Source organism: Formica exsecta, unplaced genomic scaffold (genome assembly GCF_003651465.1).
Source record: "Formica exsecta isolate Colony F162 unplaced genomic scaffold, ASM365146v1 scaffold59, whole genome shotgun sequence".
Classification (NCBI taxonomy): Eukaryota; Metazoa; Arthropoda; class Insecta; order Hymenoptera; family Formicidae; genus Formica; species Formica exsecta.
Genome location: NW_021853174.1, coordinates 198,888 through 218,536, shown reverse-complemented (window position 1 = coordinate 218,536; position 19,649 = coordinate 198,888). Strand labels below are relative to the sequence as shown.

The window sequence follows — 19,649 nt, the reverse complement described above, 5'->3', positions numbered from 1 at the left end:
TTTTGCGCACGCACACACGCAGTCTTTTCTCATTATTATATATACAATAATACACAGGCATTTTATTACTATATATATCGAGTATTGAACGCAATCGCTTTCGCTGTTAACTACATTTTGCACATACATTTATACGTGGTCATTTTTATTATTATACAATAATGTGATTTTTTCAGATCAATCAGCTGTTTTGTCAATTCTTGCATTACTAATAATTTCTCTGCCGCAATAATCATGCTCTATGGCCGCATTCGGCAGAAAAAGCGCTCAGTTATCGTCTTATCAACACTCGACGTTGATTTGTTAGTTCTAAAAGTAACAGCCAATCGCGTCCGATTGCTACTGAGTGGTTTTCTCTGCTGAAAGCGCCCTATGATAACATACATAATATATAAATATATCTCATTACATAATTTTATCATTAAAAGATAAGCACTCTATAACGAATGGTTCGTGAAAAAAAGCTGGGTGATGTATTTTAAAAACGTAGTGAAAATTTTTACTATCTAAAATATATTACATATATATATGTGTGTGTGTGTGTGTATATATATGTATGTTTTTTTATATGGAAATAAAATTATTTGTAAAATTAACAATTTTGTTTATTGTTATGATGAGAGTACATGATGAGTAATAATATAAAAAAAAATGTGTTTTATTTATAGTCTTATTTTTATTAAAAAATTAATTTTATTGTAGTCGTAAATATATTAGAAAGATTATAAAGAAAAACATTTTTCAAATATTTTGAATCTTTTCTGTAGATCTGAAATAATTGTGAATAACAAATGTATGTTTCATTATATTGTTTTGCAGTGGTGATTTATATATTTAGAAAATATTGTACAATGGTTCGGCAAATTTTTATTGGTCCTATGATTCATACAGATGAAAATGGTGAATTGATTATTAAGGAGAGTATTGCTATATTTATCGAAGATGGCAAGGTATTTAATATATATTCCATATATTCCACATATATTACTTTTACCATTTTTTGATTTATTAATAATTAATTTAATATAGATAAAATAAAACAATATCTTTATTAACATCTATTATACAATATCCAGATTATTGATGTTATGGAAAATCCAACGACAGATCAACACAAGATAGACGATTTTCATGCAGACAAAGTTAATAATTTATCATATGGAGAGTTTATGATACCTGGATTTATTGATTGTCATACTCATGCGGTGCAGTTTCCAAATCTTGGATTGGGTTACGACAAATGTCTCTTGGAATGGCTGGAGACCTATACTTTTCCATTGGAGAAGAAGTATACTGAGGCAAAATTTGCAGAGCAAGTCTTTGAAGCAGTTGTGGTATTTAAAACAAATTTTTTGAAGAATAATATTATTTAAGAACAATATTTATATAATAATATAATATAATACAATGTATAATATTGTGTATTTGACATATAAAATATTCTTGTAATTTTCATTACTATTTTAATCATTATTGCAGAAACGAACTATTGAAGTAGGTACAACGACAGCATGTTACTTTGCATCTCTGTATATCGAGGCATCTGTAATTCTCGCGAAAAAAGTTGTAGAACTGGGTCAACGGGCTTTCATTGGAAAAGTAAACATGAATGCTCCACGGAACGATGGATATTATGAAAGCACGGAAAAATCAATTAAGGATACTATAGCCTTTGTAGAATCTGTTGAACAAATAGGAGTAAATGCAAACTTATATTTTATTTCCTGCACATTGTGATAAAACATCAGTTTTCTAATTATATAAATAGAAAATTTTACATTATAATTACATAAACCAAAAATATCATAGTATTCAAAACTTTTTACAGAATCCGCTTGTAAAACCGATTATTACTCCAAGATTTGCATTGAGCTGTAACATGGAATTAATGCAAGAGCTAGCAAAGATTGCTAAAGCAAAAGATTTACATATACAGGTATTAATATTACACTCGCGTAACATGCATCATGTCCTAGTGTTAATTCAACATGTTTTTCATTTTCTATAGAGTCATGTCTCTGAAAATGAAGCCGAAATAAGAGCAGTAAAACAAACTTTCAAAGAACAATCATCATACATGGCTGTTTACGAAGCCGCTGGTCTTCTTACCAACAAAGTAAGACTTAATTTTGTTTTGTTTTAATCTATTACATAGATTGAAAGAATCGATATTATATATATTAATCTCATACACGATAGAGATATCCCAATTAAATGTACATATAATAAATATTTTACAGACAATATTAGCACATGGAATCCATCTTGAAGATAGTGAACTTACCATGCTTGAGAAACGAGGAACAGCTATAATTCATTGTCCATCTTCAAACATGTATCTGAGAAGTGGCCTTTGCGATGTGCGAAGACTAAAAGCTAAGAATATCAAAGTCGGCCTTGGAACAGGTGCCGCAAGACCATCTTACAAAAATTTTATATTATTAATGACATATTTTGATATAAAATTCAACGTAATAATTAATTGACATAATGTTCATTATTACATTAATAATAAATGTGTCTTCTCTCAGATGTTGCAGGTGGATCAAGTTACAGTATGTTAGATGAAATGAGATCGGTTTTACATGTATCAATTTGTCTATCTCTAATGAAACATGATCATGTACCATTTAATTACAAAGAAGTCTTCCATATGGCAACATTAGGAGGTGCTAAAGGTAAAGATCGATATTACATATTAGAAACTAATATCTAATTATTGTGCAAAATATATTTTTTTATAATACATATAATTATATGTACTAAAATTTTCAATCTAATTATGTGTATATTGTTACATTGACTGTGTTTAGCACTTTCGATTGACGACAAAGTCGGTAACCTAATGCCAGGCAAAGATTTTGATGCTCTCATCATAAATTTGAATGCAAAAAACAGCCTGTTGGATAATTTCAAAGAATACACACTTGAGGAAAAACTCCAAAGATTTATATATTCCGGTGATGATCGTAATATAGTATCAGTTTATGTTAGAGGTAGAAAAGTTAAATAAGAAAGAGTCTTATTTTTACACTACAGATGCATTGTTAAATAACATTTCATAATGGAAATAAGTTGTTGAAGGATTTATATAAAACTACTTCTATTTTTGTATGTTATATACGAATTTATAAATGATATTTTGTAATATTGATTAAAATTAAACTATAAATATATATATTATATATTAACTTCTCGTTTTTCTTTTAATAATTTTTTTTAAATATGTATCTTATTTTCTCTTAATATATCTTAATGATCATCTTAACAAGTAGTATAATATATTGAATTTGTATCTCTCTTAGGATTGAAATTGCGTTATTATTGCGTTAGCGATCGAAATTGTTCAATTATCATAAAGATCCACTTAATATTTTTTTTTAAATGTACTTTCTGTCATGATGCAATACTTTCTGTTAACGTAAAGTAAAGGAAAGATACGCGCCTTTTTTTTGAAACATCGGATATGACGTACACAAGAAGCGCCATCATGAAGCAGGACCGAAATCTTCGTCTTTTTCTTTCGTGATTTCACGTGCAAGAGAGGTCGAAAGAAGTAATGTGAGTATATATTTTAGAAATTTGAGAAAATGGACATTCTTATATATAAGAAATTCTGTTACGTTCCAAAATATCTTGTCAAATTCCACGTGTTGACGTGTTTGCGGTTTATGATTAAAAATCAAGAATATTTAATAAATATCAAGAAAAGTATCAATTGTATTCTCGATTTCTGTTTTCTTTATACTCTATTAGTAGCTATTATAAAATTTTATTTTGTTGCAAAACTATGGTGATTATAGAAAGATATATCTGGCATGACGATTATTATCAATAATACTTTCAAAAAATTCGAATTTTTCAGGATAAATATATTATTTGTGATTTCGAAACATTTTCTTTATAATGTATTACTCAATCACAGAATGGCGGACGCTGCTCCAGCCACACGTGGTGGTTTTCGTGGAGGTTTCGGTTCTCGTGGAGCGGGAGGCGATCGGGGAGGCCTCAGAGGTCGTGGACGTGGTAGAGGAAGAGGACGCGGCCGTGGACGCGGAAAAGAAGATAGCAAGGAATGGGTCCCTGTTACGAAGCTTGGTCGTCTGGTCAGAGATGGCAAAATCCAATCCCTGGAACACATCTATTTGTTCTCCTTACCCATCAAGGAATATGAGATCATCGACAAGTTTCTCGGTCCAGATCTGAAGGATGAAGTTCTAAAAATCATGCCTGTACAGAAGCAGACTCGAGCTGGTCAACGCACGCGTTTTAAGGTAAAGCTGAAGTGACTTTTAGATATTGTAAGCGATCAAAGTTGGTAAAAAAGCAAAAAATACAAAAATTTGGAGAGACTGACAAGGATATTAAAAATGTAAACATTTTATAGGCTTTTGTTGCCATCGGAGACAGCAATGGACACATCGGATTGGGAGTGAAGTGTTCCAAGGAAGTAGCCACTGCCATTCGAGGTGCTATTATTCTGGCTAAGCTCTCCGTCGTCCCGGTACGACGTGGTTATTGGGGTAACAAGATCGGCAAGCCACACACTGTGCCGTGCAAGGTGACCGGCAAGTGCGGTTCTGTGCAGGTGCGTCTGATACCGGCACCCAGAGGTACTGGTATCGTGTCCGCTCCGGTTCCCAAAAAGCTGCTTCAGATGGCAGGTATCGAGGACTGTTACACTTCAGCCAGGGGATCCACCTGCACACTCGGCAATTTTGCAAAGGCCACTTATGCCGCGATCGCTAAAACATACGCGTATCTGACGCCTGATCTGTGGAAGGAACAAGCTTTAGCTAAGGCACCATACCAGGAATTTGCTGATTTTCTGTCAAAGACTCACAAAGGTGGTGTGAGAGCTGCTGAAGTTGTCTAAATAAACATCCATTCTCCATGGAATGTCTTTGAAAATAGGGATTTTGTTATTTTCCTCTTCAACCCTTTCATTCCTTGTAATTTAGTGTACTATATATTTTATATATAATGTGTACGTTACTTATTTATCAATTTATTTAATTACGATATCTAAACCTGTGTATATATCCTATACAATTTCATTAAAAAAATAGTCGACTATATCTATCTTAGTAATATATACAATTTTAATAGTATATTTTTATTTAATTAAAAAACTTATATCTACTAATATAATATACGAGTCTGAGGAAAAATGACGATGTTACGTAGTAATATGTTCTGTAGGAACATCATTTGAGGATTTGTACTTCTTATATGCTTTGTCAAATGTTTCAATTGTATGATCACATATTTTCTCAAGATCCTGGAGGCCCCGTTTCAACACTTCAATTGCATTTTCACCAGTTGTTTGAATATTAAAATGTATCTTGTTTTCTGCCGGATGAGGTACAGTGTAAGCGCATATTTTTATGCCAGGACTGCGAAAAAAATGAAAAAGGAAAATCATTAATAAATTCTATATACGTGCTTATTATTATTCATAAAATTTAAGTAACACATACTATTCATTTATCACGCTAGATAGTGCATTTCCTAGGGTATGCCCCTCGTCGACGAGGACGAAAGTCGCGTATGTGATTCCATGATTTCCTGGTATCTGTATTTACAATTAATAACCGAATAATTTCCATTTTTATAACTTTCTTAAAATCGATTAATATATATACTTCATTGCCAATTAATATTAACATTAATTAAAATTCGTGAGATTAATTTACCTTTGAGAGACGCTTTTCCATTGTATAATTCATGGTGAACAGCTATAATTCATTGTCCATCTTCAAACATGTATCTGAGAAGTGGCCTTTGCGATGTGCGAAGACTAAAAGCTAAGAATATCAAAGTCGGCCTTGGAACAGGTGCCGCAAGACCATCTTACAAAAATTTTATATTATTAATGACATATTTTGATATAAAATTCAACGTAATAATTAATTGACATAATGTTCATTATTACATTAATAATAAATGTGTCTTCTCTCAGATGTTGCAGGTGGATCAAGTTACAGTATGTTAGATGAAATGAGATCGGTTTTACATGTATCAATTTGTCTATCTCTAATGAAACATGATCATGTACCATTTAATTACAAAGAAGTCTTCCATATGGCAACATTAGGAGGTGCTAAAGGTAAAGATCGATATTACATATTAGAAACTAATATCTAATTATTGTGCAAAATATATTTTTTTATAATACATATAATTATATGTACTAAAATTTTCAATCTAATTATGTGTATATTGTTACATTGACTGTGTTTAGCACTTTCGATTGACGACAAAGTCGGTAACCTAATGCCAGGCAAAGATTTTGATGCTCTCATCATAAATTTGAATGCAAAAAACAGCCTGTTGGATAATTTCAAAGAATACACACTTGAGGAAAAACTCCAAAGATTTATATATTCCGGTGATGATCGTAATATAGTATCAGTTTATGTTAGAGGTAGAAAAGTTAAATAAGAAAAAGTCTTATTTTTACACTACAGATGCATTGTTAAATAACATTTCATAATGGAAATAAGTTGTTGAAGGATTTATATAAAACTACTTCTATTTTTGTATGTTATATACGAATTTATAAATGATATTTTGTAATATTGATTAAAATTAAACTATAAATATATATATTATATATTAACTTCTCGTTTTTCTTTTAATAATTTTTTTTAAATATGTATCTTATTTTCTCTTAATATATTTTAATGATCATCTTAACAAGTAGTATAATATATTGAATTTGTATCTCTCTTAGGATTGAAATTGCGTTAGCGATCGAAATTGTTCAATTATCATAAAGATCCACTTAATATTTTTTTTTAAATGTACTTTCTGTCATGATGCAATACTTTCTGTTAACGTAAAGTAAAGGAAAGATACGCGCCTTTTTTTTGAAACATCGGATATGACGTACACAAGAAGCGCCATCATGAAGCAGGACCGAAATCTTCGTCTTTTTCTTTCGTGATTTCACGTGCAAGAGAGGTCGAAAGAAGTAATGTGAGTATATATTTTAGAAATTTGAGAAAATGGACATTCTTATATATAAGAAATTCTGTTACGTTCCAAAATATCTTGTCAAATTCCACGTGTTGACGTGTTTGCGGTTTATGATTAAAAATCAAGAATATTTAATAAATATCAAGAAAAGTATCAATTGTATTCTCGATTTCTGTTTTCTTTATACTCTATTAGTAGCTATTATAAAATTTTATTTTGTTGCAAAACTATGGTGATTATAGAAAGATATATCTGGCATGACGATTATTATCAATAATACTTTCAAAAAATTCGAATTTTTCAGGATAAATATATTATTTGTGATTTCGAAACATTTTCTTTATAATGTATTACTCAATCACAGAATGGCGGACGCTGCTCCAGCCACACGTGGTGGTTTTCGTGGAGGTTTCGGTTCTCGTGGAGCGGGAGGCGATCGGGGAGGCCTCAGAGGTCGTGGACGTGGTAGAGGAAGAGGACGCGGCCGTGGACGCGGAAAAGAAGATAGCAAGGAATGGGTCCCTGTTACGAAGCTTGGTCGTCTGGTCAGAGATGGCAAAATCCAATCCCTGGAACACATCTATTTGTTCTCCTTACCCATCAAGGAATATGAGATCATCGACAAGTTTCTCGGTCCAGATCTGAAGGATGAAGTTCTAAAAATCATGCCTGTACAGAAGCAGACTCGAGCTGGTCAACGCACGCGTTTTAAGGTAAAGCTGAAGTGACTTTTAGATATTGTAAGCGATCAAAGTTGGTAAAAAAGCAAAAAATACAAAAATTTGGAGAGACTGACAAGGATATTAAAAATGTAAACATTTTATAGGCTTTTGTTGCCATCGGAGACAGCAATGGACACATCGGATTGGGAGTGAAGTGTTCCAAGGAAGTAGCCACTGCCATTCGAGGTGCTATTATTCTGGCTAAGCTCTCCGTCGTCCCGGTACGACGTGGTTATTGGGGTAACAAGATCGGCAAGCCACACACTGTGCCGTGCAAGGTGACCGGCAAGTGCGGTTCTGTGCAGGTGCGTCTGATACCGGCACCCAGAGGTACTGGTATCGTGTCCGCTCCGGTTCCCAAAAAGCTGCTTCAGATGGCAGGTATCGAGGACTGTTACACTTCAGCCAGGGGATCCACCTGCACACTCGGCAATTTTGCAAAGGCCACTTATGCCGCGATCGCTAAAACATACGCGTATCTGACGCCTGATCTGTGGAAGGAACAAGCTTTAGCTAAGGCACCATACCAGGAATTTGCTGATTTTCTGTCAAAGACTCACAAAGGTGGTGTGAGAGCTGCTGAAGTTGTCTAAATAAACATCCATTCTCCATGGAATGTCTTTGAAAATAGGGATTTTGTTATTTTCCTCTTCAACCCTTTCATTCCTTGTAATTTAGTGTACTATATATTTTATATATAATGTGTACGTTACTTATTTATCAATTTATTTAATTACGATATCTAACCCTGTGTATATATCCTATACAATTTCATTAAAAAAATAGTCAAGACTATATCTATCTTAGTAATATATACAATTTTAATAGTATATTTTTATTTAATTAAAAAACTTATATCTACTAATATAATATACGAGTCTGAGGAAAAATGACGATGTTACGTAGTAATATGTTCTGTAGGAACATCATTTGAGGATTTGAACTTCTTATATGCTTTGTCAAATGTTTCAATTGTATGATCACATATTTTCTCAAGATCCTGGAGGCCCCGTTTCAACACTTCAATTGCATTTTCACCAGTTGTTTGAATATTAAAATGTATCTTGTTTTCTGCCGGATGAGGTACAGTGTAAGCGCATATTTTTATGCCAGGACTGCGAAAAAAATGAAAAAGGAAAATCATTAATAAATTCTATATACGTGCTTATTATTATTCATAAAATTTAAGTAACACATACTATTCATTTATCACGCTAGATAGTGCATTTCCTAGGGTATGCCCCTCGTCGACGAGGACGAAAGTCGCGTATGTGATTCCATGATTTCCTGGTATCTGTATTTACAATTAATAACCGAATAATTTCCATTTTTATAACTTTCTTAAAATCGATTAATATATATACTTCATTGCCAATTAATATTAACCTTAATTAAAATTCGTGAGATTAATTTACCTTTGAGAGACGCTTTTCGAGAACGCAAGGAGCACGGAACAGAGTATGTCCTTTTCTACATGCACCTTGGCCCCCACTCCTCAACACTCAGTCTAGATATACTATGGCCGGTATTCATAGTCAGTTCTTATAGAGCGCGTTCCGTTTCACGCATTGAGCGCATGGATCGCCTGGAAATCTATAATATATGTTACGTGAACTATAGATTTCCAGGCGATCTATGCGCTCAATGCGTGAAACGGAACGCACTCATATTTAAGATCGTCTTAGTGCCGGTCTACAATAGGTGATTTCAGTCCTAAGCCTTAAGAAATTGACCAATCACAATCAAGTATGAGGAGAATACTCGACTGTGATTAGTCAATTTCTTAAGTGCCGGTCTACAATAAATGATTTAAGCCCTAAGCCTTAAGACGGTCTTGAAATAAGAACTGACTATGAATACCGGCCTATGTCTATGAATTTTACCATCGACACCGCCATCGCTTTCGTCGGTAATTTTACATAACCTCTAAAATAGATGGCAATACTATACGAGACTAGATAAGTGTCCTCCGAGAAATATCGAGCTTTTCTCTGGGGAGTCTAGAGTTTCATTGTAATTTTGGAAAAAAAATCGCTCAAATAAATTATGCGATTTCTTCAGAAACACCTTCTTTTGCATGTACGTATCTTCTATTCTTCGCATGCGCTTATAATAACTGATGCTTTCCATGGGTGTACTAGACACAGAATCAAATAATACACATATAAAATAAAATTAAATATCAATCCTTTGGGCCGTCCTTTCTCGCCGCGCGCTAATACTCGCGTGATTTGATTGATCTTTTTTAATTAATTTCTCAATAATTATTGCGAAAATCACAAAATGGTAAAGGACTTTTCGCCCCGGTTTTACCTGTTCTACCTGCACATTACGGATGGGGCGATTATTATCAGACACTCTGTATATTTTTCTTAACTTTGAAAGTAATTTTCAAATTATAAAAAAAAATTAAAAAAAAAAAAAAATATATATATATATATATATTTTAACTGATACTAATGTACACTGTACAGTAATCACATATAGGTTTTATCTGGTAGCGAATTGACGTCGCAATGAGTCTGAGACAAATCTACGACATTGTCGTTCGTCGGAACGTGCGAGTCCAAAGCGTTCTCGGGAGATTTTTCGCCACAGAGTCGACAGAATCTAAGAACGAGGCCGTCGACATAACCGCTGCCGACGAGAAACCAATATACTCCCCAATGGACGATTCGCAATTTCAAGAGGAGCTTGCCAGGAAGCGGAACAAGTCCCGACTGAGTCCGCAAGACAGGAACGTGCTTATGGGCCTACGTCCTTATGATAAGCCTATGTCATGGCATCACTATAAAGTGAAATACAAGAGAGTTATGTTGGGTAGATATGGATTGGCAGCCAATGGCATTCCGGCAGGATTTGCTTGGCCCACTCGGAAAGAAATCAGAAATGCTGAAGAGTATGAGAGAGTTGCTTTCCCATTATCTCTTCAGGAAAGATGGAAGGAGCTGGAGGAGAGAAAGCAGAGAAAAGCTGACCAGATTAAAGCAAGGCATGTTTTTATCGATTGTATTACTTATCAGTTTAGATGAAACTTTACTAATAATTTAGAACAGTGTATAATTATGTACATTTGCATTTGCAGGGAAAACCAATTACTCGAGAAAGCGATGAAAATGGGTGAATGGAGAGCCCAGTTGAATGCTAAAATTGTTAAGAAAGAAGCCGAGTTAGAGGCTGCGAGATTGCGCAAGGAACGTCTGGTAGAGGAAATCAGGAGACATTTTGGCTTCAAGATTTCGCCTCATGATGAAAGATTTAAAGAGATGCTAGTGCAGAAAGAAAAGGAGGAGAAAAAGAAGAAGAAAGAGGCTAAAAAGCAGGCGAGACTCGAGAGGATAACTAATATGATCCAAAGAGTGAGCAAAGACGAGAGTCAAAAACAAGTAACCGATTCAACAAAATCTGTAGAATAATAATATTTTCATTCATGAGAAATAAAAATGTAAAATTTTAATTGTAGCTAATAAATTTATAATTCTTAACTCCTCTCAATTATTTTCAAGTAGAATATTTATACCAGACCAATATAAACCCTGTAACTCTTTTCTTTATATTTTATTTCAGCGTTTTCACATCACGAGACATCCCGAGATTGATTATGATCAAAACTTCCCCAAATACTATCTCTTTTACATTATTACGAAAGCTTATCTTTGTAGTAGAAACTTTTCAACAGACATTTCATTTACTTGCGAGAATGATATAAATGACGGGGATAATATATACATGTAATAGTAAATATCGTATTTTCTTTACTAATACAAAAACATTACACACTGTTTCGCAAAAGACTAGAAGAAATAAATGCATAGTTGATAAGTGACGTTCATCTTAAGACACTTTAACCAGGCACACGTTGGACGATATATGTAATTGCTTTGTTCATTTCGGATTTCGTGCTAAGGTCCTTCGGCGATCGTTGTAAACATCACAATCATAAATCATCAAACTACGTGGCATCAGATTTGAGAGACATGACTTCCTCATATCTGCACTGTAGTTGACTCATTATCTCATTCTCTAAGCTTATCAATTAACTGGTTCAGTTAAGCTGGTTTCTAGCTATTCTAACAGTCGCATTGTAAATAAAATGATCGAACATCTCCGAAAATAGTTATCGTAAAAATTTTGTGGTAGCACAATTCGAATAAGATCAGCTTCTCGTCGTTGCACATTCGTCATCCTGATCGCTATTGATAGGCGATCTTCTCTGCGAGTTTTCCCTTTCCGAAACATTCTCCTCGGTTTCAGTATCACCGCAGATCGGTCGGTCGTCGTTATTACCGCGCGCCCGCATGTTCTGTATCTGAAATTCGTCGATCACGATAAAATGTACTTTATTGCTCTCCGTGTGTCAGGCGGATTGTAGCTGCGACGGCGATGTCAATTCGTAAAATTGGAAGCTGAGTTCCTCGCCGAAGAGATTCTCCGATCCTATGATCTCAGGATCGATCATGTTCAATCCAAAGGCGTTCGGATTCAAATCCGTCACCAGGTATCCTTCGCTCACGAGTCCGCATTCCGCGGCGACGACCTCCTTAGACACCGGATTCAGGAAATCTGCAAGTTATCTCGTTAATTTCGTTTCATAAATGCGTATTAATCTTTTTCAATAATTTCTTGAGTCACATAACGTTACGATTCTCTCACCGCTCTCCTTGAAAGAACATTGAAACTCCGTTTGTTGGACGGTCTGCTGATTCTGCTGATTCGCCTCATGATCGTTGTTGGTCACCATCATGGGAACAAGGTATTGCACCTCCACCTCGCGTTTGATACCGTTGAGTATTTGCTCGGCGGAATGCTCGAGCGTCACAGGATTCAGTATATTGTCAGTATCCTCGTCAGGATTCGGCTGCGTGATGCTCGCCGTTGCAGCCTCCACCTCGTCCATGATATCACTGTAACGTCAAAGCAAACATCCGCAATATGTTGAATATGTTATTTTTACAAGATACGATAAGAAATTACATTAGATTTTTACCTAATGATTTTGTTACTCCGGGATTCATCACAATCGTTCTGTGCAACTTGTTGCGTCGATGTAGTGGTTGCTAATCCATTAACACCGAGCGGACGAGGTCTACAATCGTTACGATTCGCGATCGCCCAAAGATGACCGGCTCCATGAGGCGCCTTCGAACCTTTCCGAAAATGTGGATTTATCGAGAGATTGTGCCGGACGGAGTTTTTCCAGCGATCATCGTTGCTCTTGTAATAAGGGAAATGTTCCCTGAAAATAATAAAAATACATTATAAATTTTATTTTACAAAAATTACACACATATTATTATTATAATATAATCTCAGTATATTTTTTCTCACCCGAAACAATATTGAATTTCGCGTTTAATAATTATATGATAGGAAAAGTTCTTTTTTACATATGTAGGCGGATCAAAGGGGAACATGATTAGAGATATTGCGCGCGTAAAAATGCATGACGGCAATTTACGTCCCCACGAAACTAATTTCCTTCACCTGCTCGCAGCGATGTCACGGTGCGTTACGCACCCCCTACGCGATTAATTTCACTAGTTTAGGTGAAAGGCAAAGAGAGACGAAAGGCGTTTGAGCCGAGGGTGCATTCGAAATGCTAAACGGCGTGTTTACTCGCTTCTCTGATCACGATGATCGCGACAAATGGTGTCATTGATAATTTAACGAATCTGTTTCGAACTTTTCACATATCGTATATATATTTCAAACTTGTACAATAAAAAGAAAAATATTGTAAACATCATCAAATATGTCCGAAAGAGATATTCTTACATTCCCGAGAGGCATTCTTAATTTGAAATTTAAAATGTCAGTTTTAATCCGCATCATACATATCATGATTAAAATCTCGGATAAACAAGCAAATAAGATTTTATTATTAAGAGAAAATGAGATTTATAAAATACGACTTGAATGTTTATATTTATAAATCTGCCTTTTTTGGTGCAAAATTATTATATATCTTTTATAATTCGAGCGGCTATACTATGCTATACGGATGATCTATATACGCTTTTTCCAAGGAGCTTGAGCGGCGATCGAACAGGTGAAGGCACAGGAGCAGTAAATTGCGCGCATTCGTGTTGAGGGCTGCAGCAAAGGATAGCCGAAGGGTGAGGAGTTAGTGCCAGGTGGTGCCAAGCAATGGGGGCAGTGGTACCAATAGGTACCATCCAGGAGCAACCCACCCCCGTCAACCCACCCCCGACCACAGTGGGCCATACTCGTGTAAATTCGTAGAAAGCTTTCTGCGCGGTCGTAACATAAATAAGAAAGACACTCCGTATATTTTTCGAATGTAACTTGTAAATATTTTCCTTTTACAATCTGTTGATCTTTTATCGGTATTTTAATTAATAAATTATTTTACTGGATTATCATTCCATTCAATAACGGAGTTTAAAAAAAAAAACATATATAAACAAATATAAAAATAATTAGAAACCAGAAAATGTCCGAAAGAGATATTCTTACATTCCCGAGAGGCATTCTTAATTTGAAATTTAAAATGTCAGTTTTAATCCGCATCATACATATCATGATTAAAATCTCGGATAAACAAGCAAATAAGATTTTATTATTAAGAGAAAATGAGATTTATAAAATACGACTTGAATGTTTATATTTATAAATCTGCCTTTTTTGGTGCAAAATTATTATATATCTTTTATAATTCGAGCGGCTATACTATGCTATACGGATGATCTATATACGCTTTTTCCAAGGAGCTTGAGCGGCGATCGAACAGGTGAAGGCACAGGAGCAGTAAATTGCGCGCATTCGTGTTGAGGGCTGCAGCAAAGGATAGCCGAAGGGTGAGGAGTTAGTGCCAGGTGGTGCCAAGCAATGGGGGCAGTGGTACCAATAGGTACCATCCAGGAGCAACCCACCCCCGTCAACCCACCCCCGACCACAGTGGGCCATACTCGTGTAAATTCGTAGAAAGCTTTCTGCGCGGTCGTAACATAAATAAGAAAGACACTCCGTATATTTTTCGAATGTAACTTGTAAATATTTTCCTTTTACAATCTGTTGATTTTTTATCGGTATTTTAATTAATAAATTATTTTACTAGATTATCATTCCATTCAATAACGGAGTTTAAAAAAAAAAAACATATATAAACAAATATAAAAATAATTAGAAACCAGAAAAAATATATATTTGGAATTATTTGATATATATATATATATTTAATTAGATATCTAATTTTGAAAGATCATGATTATGAAAGAAAATACGAGAAGATTATATAATGTTTCAGCGCGCCGACTATGGACAATAATTTTGACAAATTTTCGCAAGAAAGACAAATAAAAGTTCCTTAATAAAAAATTAATAATAATGAATAAATTTTTACTGATAACACTTACGAGATCCATTGATAAATCGCAGAGACTGTGAGCTCGCCTCTCTCTTGCAAAGCATGCTCTATCAATTCCGTGTAAGTGAAGGGAGGTTTTTTCGGTCCGTTTGACCGCGCAAAATTCCGGTTGTCGAATCCGTTGGCGGGATAAGTCGCCTGATTCGAGTCTTGTCGATACATCGATGAATTTTCGTGTCCTCTTCTGACGTCGTTAGCATAATTGGAGCTGTGCGACCGTCCGTTTGGTTTGCTTTTGTTGCCTGGAAATGCGCAATTACCCTCGAGATTGTAAAGTCTCTATTAGACATTTATCGCAATTTAATTAAAATAACGTTGAAGATACAATTTTTCAACACTATCCGCTATTATTCGGAAAAGAGGCAGACGAAGAATAATTATCTCGTTCTACATGATTTGTTTTTATATGAGAAATTTCACTTTTAAAATTGTGAAGATTTTAATTTCAACATTAAAGTCAATAATATTCATCTCTTTAATTTTAATATTCAAGAAAGCATTAATATAAACGATTATTTTGTCCTTTGCACTTTCCTTACCGTAATGATTATCCTTTGTCAAAGCGGGCCCCACAGTGGATCTATCGTCTGCAGCTTCGATGAACGAGTCCAGTTTGAAATCCAGCAGCCACGATAGATTCCCGTTTTCCTGATCTTCGAACTGCTGCTGTTGCTGATTATTATTCATTGTTCCCTTATTTTGCTGAACGTTTGAATTGGCGAGCGATATCGCGGGTGCGGCGCCCGGTTCCCAATAATTCATCGACATCGCTGGCTGATAATTAGTCTCCTCGACGGCGTAGGTTTCCACTGGGTGGTTCCGCTCGGAGATGGTTGACGAAGACGACGACGACGACGATAACGACAACGAAGAGGACGAAGTCACGAGGACGTCCAGATTTTGCTGCTGTTCCAGTTCCGACATGGTCGTCCAGGTGCAGTTGGTGCCATCCACCAGTAACACCTCAAGATGCGCCACCTGCGATTCATCGACAATCCCCTGAGCGGACATCGGTGAGAAGAGGGCTGCCGCGTCGCTGATCATTTCGTTCGACGTAGCCACTAATTCCTCCGGCGTCTCGAGTTCCTGAAGATAACGCTTGCGATTCGTCTGGCGGATCTCCTCGCAGAAACTGTCGATGTCCAACTCATCGAAGATCTTTCGTTTAGGGCTGTCGATGTCTAGATCGTCGAAGACCTTCCGTTTGGAGGATGCGCGACTTTCGGTGACTTCACCAGCCGCCCCCGACGACGGTCCGATCATCCTGTCGGCGTTTAAACCGTAGACAAGAAATGGCAAGGTGGCAAGACACCTTGCAAAAAGAAGATGGGCGAATCAAAAGAGGACATGTAATAAAAAAATCACATTCTGTGAAAAAAACTAGACTCTGGAACTGAATTTTTCAAATAGAGAATTTAGCGAAAAAAAATCAGTGTTAAAGTTTTGTTCTTTTAATTTACGCAAAACAATTATTTTTTGCAGAATGAGATAAAGATAGGATGGTACTTCGCGTGCACAAAGCTATTTTTTATTTGGAAAATAATTCTTTTTTTACATTTGCATGAGATATCAGCTGAGCTGAAAATGTATATATATAAGTATGTGAAGTATATTTTGAAATACGATTTCTCATACAAAACGCGCTCAATTGGTTATGCAAGACTCATCTTGCATTAAAAAATGTCAGTTAAAGAGCACGGAGATTCGCGTGCAAAAGTATTTCCCTACCTTGCTCCTCCTCGCCGTCCCTTTTCTCTTCTTCTCGCGATATGCGATCCTAAACACGCGCGAATTCAAGCTTCGTTTTTTCTATTTGATCAAACTAACAATCGGAGCGATCATTGTGAGATAAGACGGCGTATAAGTATAATTTCAATCAATCGGATCTCTTTCGTGCGCGCGTAAACGCTCGCGTGTTGTCACCCCTTCGAGGATCAACGGCGATCTTAAACGCGCTCTGCCATCGCGAATTCACGTGGGTTACCTCTGTCGATCGACGTTATCGCGCACGGCCGACGCGGAACACGCTTCGGAAGTGAACCGTCGATTTTCCTCGTCGAGGATCGAGCCGCTCATCGGAGCGCGTCTACGTGATCCCGGCGCGGTGCGCGCGTCTCGTTTGTCTCGCACGTCGACTGTCCCGCGCCGCGCGCTCCGCGCATGCGCACGGCTTACCCGGCGCACCCGTGACATCCGGGGAGACAGCGCGAATTAAAGTGCTTCGCATCCAAGAGTTTAGATATTCTTCCGCAATTGTTTGAGAGAGACAAACATATACAAAGGATATCGTATCCTGTGAAATCATCTTATCTCTTCTGGATGTAAATATGGCAAAAAGTTTTAAAACTTGCAGAATTATTTAAAAAAAAAATATTTATTTCGCTTATTTCGTTCATCTTTCCAAAAGTGAAATGAACAGCCTTTAAAGAAGTGTTCCTAGATTGTGAAAATCCACCAGTGTCAACCTGCGAATTATTCATTTTCAGAAAAGTCTCCTATCTTCCGCGACGCTGACAAGGTCAAGGTAGGTAGCTTTTATCGCGGACTATCATACGTACGCACAAGAGAAAGAGAAAGAGAGAGAGAGAGAGAGAGAGAGAGAGAGCAATTTTTCGGGACGTCCAGATTTTGCTGCTGTTCCAGTTCCGACATGGTCGTCCAGGTGCAGTTGGTGCCATCCACCAGTAACACCTCAAGATGCGCCACCTGCGATTCATCGACAATCCCCTGAGCGGACATCGGTGAGAAGAGGGCTGCCGCGTCGCTGATCATTTCGTTCGACGTAGCCACTAATTCCTCCGGCGTCTCGAGTTCCTGAAGATAACGCTTGCGATTCGTCTGGCGGATCTCCTCGCAGAAACTGTCGATGTCCAACTCATCGAAGATCTTTCGTTTAGGGCTGTCGATGTCTAGATCGTCGAAGACCTTCCGTTTGGAGGATGCGCGACTTTCGGTGACTTCACCAGCCGCCCCCGACGACGGTCCGATCATCCTGTCGGCGTTTAAACCGTAGACAAGAAATGGCAAGGTGGCAAGACACCTTGCAAAAAGAAGATGGGCGAATCAAAAGAGGACATGTAATAAAAAAATCACATTCTGTGAAAAAAACTAGACTCTGGAACTGAATTTTTCAAATAGAGAATTTAGCGAAAAAAAATCAGTGTTAAAGTTTTGTTCTTTTAATTTACGCAAAACAATTATTTTTTGCAGAATGAGATAAAGATAGGATGGTACTTCGCGTGCACAAAGCTATTTTTTATTTGGAAAATAATTCTTTTTTTACATTTGCATGAGATATCAGCTGAGCTGAAAATGTATATATATAAGTATGTGAAGTATATTTTGAAATACGATTTCTCATACAAAACGCGCTCAATTGGTTATGCAAGACTCATCTTGCATTAAAAAATGTCAGTTAAAGAGCACGGAGATTCGCGTGCAAAAGTATTTCCCTACCTTGCTCCTCCTCGCCGTCCCTTTTCTCTTCTTCTCGCGATATGCGATCCTAAACACGCGCGAATTCAAGCTTCGTTTTTTCTATTTGATCAAACTAACAATCGGAGCGATCATTGTGAGATAAGACGGCGTATAAGTATAATTTCAATCAATCGGATCTCTTTCGTGCGCGCGTAAACGCTCGCGTGTTGTCACCCCTTCGAGGATCAACGGCGATCTTAAACGCGCTCTGCCATCGCGAATTCACGTGGGTTACCTCTGTCGATCGACGTTATCGCGCACGGCCGACGCGGAACACGCTTCGGAAGTGAACCGTCGATTTTCCTCGTCGAGGATCGAGCCGCTCATCGGAGCGCGTCTACGTGATCCCGGCGCGGTGCGCGCGTCTCGTTTGTCTCGCACGTCGACTGTCCCGCGCCGCGCGCTCCGCGCATGCGCACGGCTTACCCGGCGCACCCGTGACATCCGGGGAGACAGCGCGAATTAAAGTGCTTCGCATCCAAGAGTTTAGATATTCTTCCGCAATTGTTTGAGAGAGACAAACATATACAAAGGATATCGTATCCTGTGAAATCATCTTATCTCTTCTGGATGTAAATATGGCAAAAAGTTTTAAAACTTGCAGAATTATTTAAAAAAAAAATATTTATTTCGCTTATTTCGTTCATCTTTCCAAAAGTGAAATGAACAGCCTTTAAAGAAGTGTTCCTAGATTGTGAAAATCCACCAGTGTCAACCTGCGAATTATTCATTTTCAGAAAAGTCTCCTATCTTCCGCGACGCTGACAAGGTCAAGGTAGGTAGCTTTTATCGCGGACTATCATACGTACGCACAAGAGAAAGAGAAAGAGAGAGAGAGAGAGAGAGCAATTTTTCGCGCGGAGTATATTGCGTAAGAGCGTAACATCGATTCACGGAGCCCCGTTTCCGAAATATTAGAGCGGAGTTTAAGAGAGAGAGAGAGAGAGAGCAATTTTTCGCGCGGAGTATATTGCGTAAGAGCGTAACATCGATTCACGGAGCCCCGTTTCCGAAATATTAGGATAAGTAAGCGGAGTTTCTTCATACGTGTATAAGATCGAGTATTAGAAATAAAGGAGGGC

At 36.8% G+C, this 19,649-nt stretch overlaps 9 protein-coding genes across 13 annotated transcripts; 5 read left to right on the top strand and 4 right to left on the bottom strand.

Annotated features, from left to right (window-relative positions):
• Window positions 1–342: 342 nt before the first annotated feature.
• Window positions 343–3,172, top strand: LOC115242275 (guanine deaminase-like). Of its 3 annotated transcripts, none has more exons than XM_029818448.1 (9): window positions 343–449; window positions 820–950; window positions 1,077–1,334; window positions 1,480–1,698; window positions 1,829–1,936; window positions 2,009–2,116; window positions 2,241–2,406; window positions 2,532–2,678; window positions 2,814–3,172. In XM_029818448.1, the coding sequence occupies exons 2-9, from the start codon at window positions 852–854 to the stop codon at window positions 3,011–3,013; spliced, it is 1,305 nt and encodes a 434-aa protein (XP_029674308.1). In that variant the 5' UTR covers window positions 343–449; window positions 820–851; the 3' UTR covers window positions 3,014–3,172. The 3 variants fall into 3 exon arrangements, with proteins under 3 accessions (XP_029674308.1, XP_029674307.1, XP_029674309.1); XM_029818447.1 differs by having other exon boundaries at window positions 376–486; XM_029818449.1 differs by lacking the exon at window positions 343–449 and adding an exon at window positions 534–554.
• Window positions 3,173–3,415: 243 nt separating this feature from the next.
• On the top strand, window positions 3,416–4,911 carry LOC115242278 (40S ribosomal protein S2-like). The gene is made up of 3 exons (XM_029818455.1): window positions 3,416–3,561; window positions 3,926–4,274; window positions 4,388–4,911. Exons 2-3 carry the CDS (start codon window positions 3,927–3,929, stop codon window positions 4,874–4,876), a joined length of 837 nt encoding a protein of 278 aa, XP_029674315.1. The 5' UTR covers window positions 3,416–3,561; window position 3,926; the 3' UTR covers window positions 4,877–4,911.
• An 88-nt stretch (window positions 4,912–4,999) lies between these two features.
• Window positions 5,000–5,732, bottom strand: LOC115242280 (probable DNA-directed RNA polymerases I and III subunit RPAC2). Its single transcript, XM_029818457.1, has 3 exons — window positions 5,697–5,732; window positions 5,481–5,575; window positions 5,000–5,396 (listed from the first exon to the last, which is right to left on the bottom strand). The coding sequence occupies exons 1-3, from the start codon at window positions 5,727–5,729 to the stop codon at window positions 5,180–5,182; spliced, it is 345 nt and encodes a 114-aa protein (XP_029674317.1). The 5' UTR covers window positions 5,730–5,732; the 3' UTR covers window positions 5,000–5,179.
• LOC115242279 (guanine deaminase-like) lies at window positions 5,727–6,603 on the top strand. The gene is made up of 3 exons (XM_029818456.1): window positions 5,727–5,837; window positions 5,963–6,109; window positions 6,245–6,603. Exons 1-3 carry the CDS (start codon window positions 5,765–5,767, stop codon window positions 6,442–6,444), a joined length of 420 nt encoding a protein of 139 aa, XP_029674316.1. The 5' UTR covers window positions 5,727–5,764; the 3' UTR covers window positions 6,445–6,603.
• Window positions 6,604–6,836: 233 nt separating this feature from the next.
• LOC115242277 (40S ribosomal protein S2-like) lies at window positions 6,837–8,331 on the top strand. Its single transcript, XM_029818454.1, has 3 exons — window positions 6,837–6,981; window positions 7,346–7,694; window positions 7,808–8,331. Exons 2-3 carry the CDS (start codon window positions 7,347–7,349, stop codon window positions 8,294–8,296), a joined length of 837 nt encoding a protein of 278 aa, XP_029674314.1. The 5' UTR covers window positions 6,837–6,981; window position 7,346; the 3' UTR covers window positions 8,297–8,331.
• Window positions 8,332–8,502: 171 nt separating this feature from the next.
• Window positions 8,503–9,601, bottom strand: LOC115242303 (probable DNA-directed RNA polymerases I and III subunit RPAC2). The gene is made up of 4 exons (XM_029818506.1): window positions 9,564–9,601; window positions 9,119–9,173; window positions 8,903–8,997; window positions 8,503–8,818 (listed from the first exon to the last, which is right to left on the bottom strand). The coding sequence occupies exons 1-4, from the start codon at window positions 9,599–9,601 to the stop codon at window positions 8,602–8,604; spliced, it is 405 nt and encodes a 134-aa protein (XP_029674366.1). The 3' UTR covers window positions 8,503–8,601.
• LOC115242276 (growth arrest and DNA damage-inducible proteins-interacting protein 1) lies at window positions 9,541–11,190 on the top strand. 3 transcript variants are annotated; one of them, XM_029818452.1, is made up of 3 exons: window positions 9,541–9,782; window positions 10,178–10,695; window positions 10,789–11,190. In XM_029818452.1, exons 2-3 carry the CDS (start codon window positions 10,220–10,222, stop codon window positions 11,117–11,119), a joined length of 807 nt encoding a protein of 268 aa, XP_029674312.1. In that variant the 5' UTR covers window positions 9,541–9,782; window positions 10,178–10,219; the 3' UTR covers window positions 11,120–11,190. The 3 variants fall into 3 exon arrangements, with proteins under 3 accessions (XP_029674312.1, XP_029674311.1, XP_029674313.1); XM_029818451.1 differs by having other exon boundaries at window positions 9,588–9,782; window positions 10,205–10,695; XM_029818453.1 differs by having other exon boundaries at window positions 9,589–9,782; window positions 10,191–10,695.
• A 57-nt stretch (window positions 11,191–11,247) lies between these two features.
• Window positions 11,248–17,179, bottom strand: LOC115242333. Its single transcript, XM_029818555.1, has 6 exons — window positions 16,819–17,179; window positions 15,630–16,402; window positions 15,080–15,332; window positions 12,691–12,939; window positions 12,357–12,607; window positions 11,248–12,266 (listed from the first exon to the last, which is right to left on the bottom strand). Exons 2-6 carry the CDS (start codon window positions 16,351–16,353, stop codon window positions 12,061–12,063), a joined length of 1,683 nt encoding a protein of 560 aa, XP_029674415.1. The 5' UTR covers window positions 16,354–16,402; window positions 16,819–17,179; the 3' UTR covers window positions 11,248–12,060.
• Window positions 17,180–17,709: 530 nt separating this feature from the next.
• On the bottom strand, window positions 17,710–18,907 carry LOC115242302 (the record flags this gene model as incomplete). Its single annotated transcript, XM_029818505.1, has 2 exons — window positions 18,547–18,907; window positions 17,710–18,130 (listed from the first exon to the last, which is right to left on the bottom strand). A coding segment is annotated over exon 2 (372 nt), but the record flags the coding sequence as incomplete, so codon positions are not given.
• Between the last annotated feature and the right edge of the window lie 742 nt (window positions 18,908–19,649).

Excerpts from the sequence above, each read along its gene's own strand:
- LOC115242333 (XM_029818555.1), bottom strand. The coding sequence starts at position 16,353 with ATGATCGGACCGTCGTCGGGGGCGGCTGGTGAAGTCACCGAAAGTCGC. Across the intron at positions 12,608-12,690 it reads CGGAGTAACAAAATCATTAG|TGATATCATGGACGAGGTGG; the intron begins GTAAAAATCTAA and ends TTGACGTTACAG. Across the intron at positions 12,267-12,356 it reads ATGTTCTTTCAAGGAGAGCG|ATTTCCTGAATCCGGTGTCT; the intron begins GTGAGAGAATCG and ends GATAACTTGCAG.
- LOC115242275 (XM_029818448.1), top strand. The coding sequence starts at position 852 with ATGGTTCGGCAAATTTTTATTGGTCCTATGATTCATACAGATGAAAAT. Across the intron at positions 1,335-1,479 it reads AAGTCTTTGAAGCAGTTGTG|AAACGAACTATTGAAGTAGG; the intron begins GTATTTAAAACA and ends TCATTATTGCAG. Across the intron at positions 1,699-1,828 it reads AATCTGTTGAACAAATAGGA|AATCCGCTTGTAAAACCGAT; the intron begins GTAAATGCAAAC and ends AACTTTTTACAG.
- LOC115242303 (XM_029818506.1), bottom strand. The coding sequence starts at position 9,601 with ATGGCGGTGTCGATGGTAAAATTCATAGACATAGGCCG. Across the intron at positions 9,174-9,563 it reads AAATTCATAGACATAGGCCG|AAAAGGACATACTCTGTTCC; the intron begins GTATTCATAGTC and ends AGGTGCATGTAG. Across the intron at positions 8,819-8,902 it reads TCTAGCGTGATAAATGAATA|TCCTGGCATAAAAATATGCG; the intron begins GTATGTGTTACT and ends TTTTTTTCGCAG.
- LOC115242278 (XM_029818455.1), top strand. The coding sequence starts at position 3,927 with ATGGCGGACGCTGCTCCAGCCACACGTGGTGGTTTTCGTGGAGGTTTC. Across the intron at positions 4,275-4,387 it reads GTCAACGCACGCGTTTTAAG|GCTTTTGTTGCCATCGGAGA; the intron begins GTAAAGCTGAAG and ends AACATTTTATAG.
- LOC115242277 (XM_029818454.1), top strand. The coding sequence starts at position 7,347 with ATGGCGGACGCTGCTCCAGCCACACGTGGTGGTTTTCGTGGAGGTTTC. Across the intron at positions 7,695-7,807 it reads GTCAACGCACGCGTTTTAAG|GCTTTTGTTGCCATCGGAGA; the intron begins GTAAAGCTGAAG and ends AACATTTTATAG.
- LOC115242280 (XM_029818457.1), bottom strand. The coding sequence starts at position 5,729 with ATGAATTATACAATGGAAAAGCGTCTCTCAAAG. Across the intron at positions 5,576-5,696 it reads TGGAAAAGCGTCTCTCAAAG|ATACCAGGAAATCATGGAAT; the intron begins GTAAATTAATCT and ends TTGTAAATACAG. Across the intron at positions 5,397-5,480 it reads TCTAGCGTGATAAATGAATA|TCCTGGCATAAAAATATGCG; the intron begins GTATGTGTTACT and ends TTTTTTTCGCAG.
- LOC115242276 (XM_029818451.1), top strand. The coding sequence starts at position 9,750 with ATGCGATTTCTTCAGAAACACCTTCTTTTGCAT. Across the intron at positions 9,783-10,204 it reads AGAAACACCTTCTTTTGCAT|CGAATTGACGTCGCAATGAG; the intron begins GTACGTATCTTC and ends TTTATCTGGTAG. Across the intron at positions 10,696-10,788 it reads GCTGACCAGATTAAAGCAAG|GGAAAACCAATTACTCGAGA; the intron begins GCATGTTTTTAT and ends TTGCATTTGCAG.
- LOC115242279 (XM_029818456.1), top strand. The coding sequence starts at position 5,765 with ATGTATCTGAGAAGTGGCCTTTGCGATGTGCGAAGACTAAAAGCTAAG. Across the intron at positions 5,838-5,962 it reads CAAAGTCGGCCTTGGAACAG|ATGTTGCAGGTGGATCAAGT; the intron begins GTGCCGCAAGAC and ends GTCTTCTCTCAG. Across the intron at positions 6,110-6,244 it reads AACATTAGGAGGTGCTAAAG|CACTTTCGATTGACGACAAA; the intron begins GTAAAGATCGAT and ends GACTGTGTTTAG.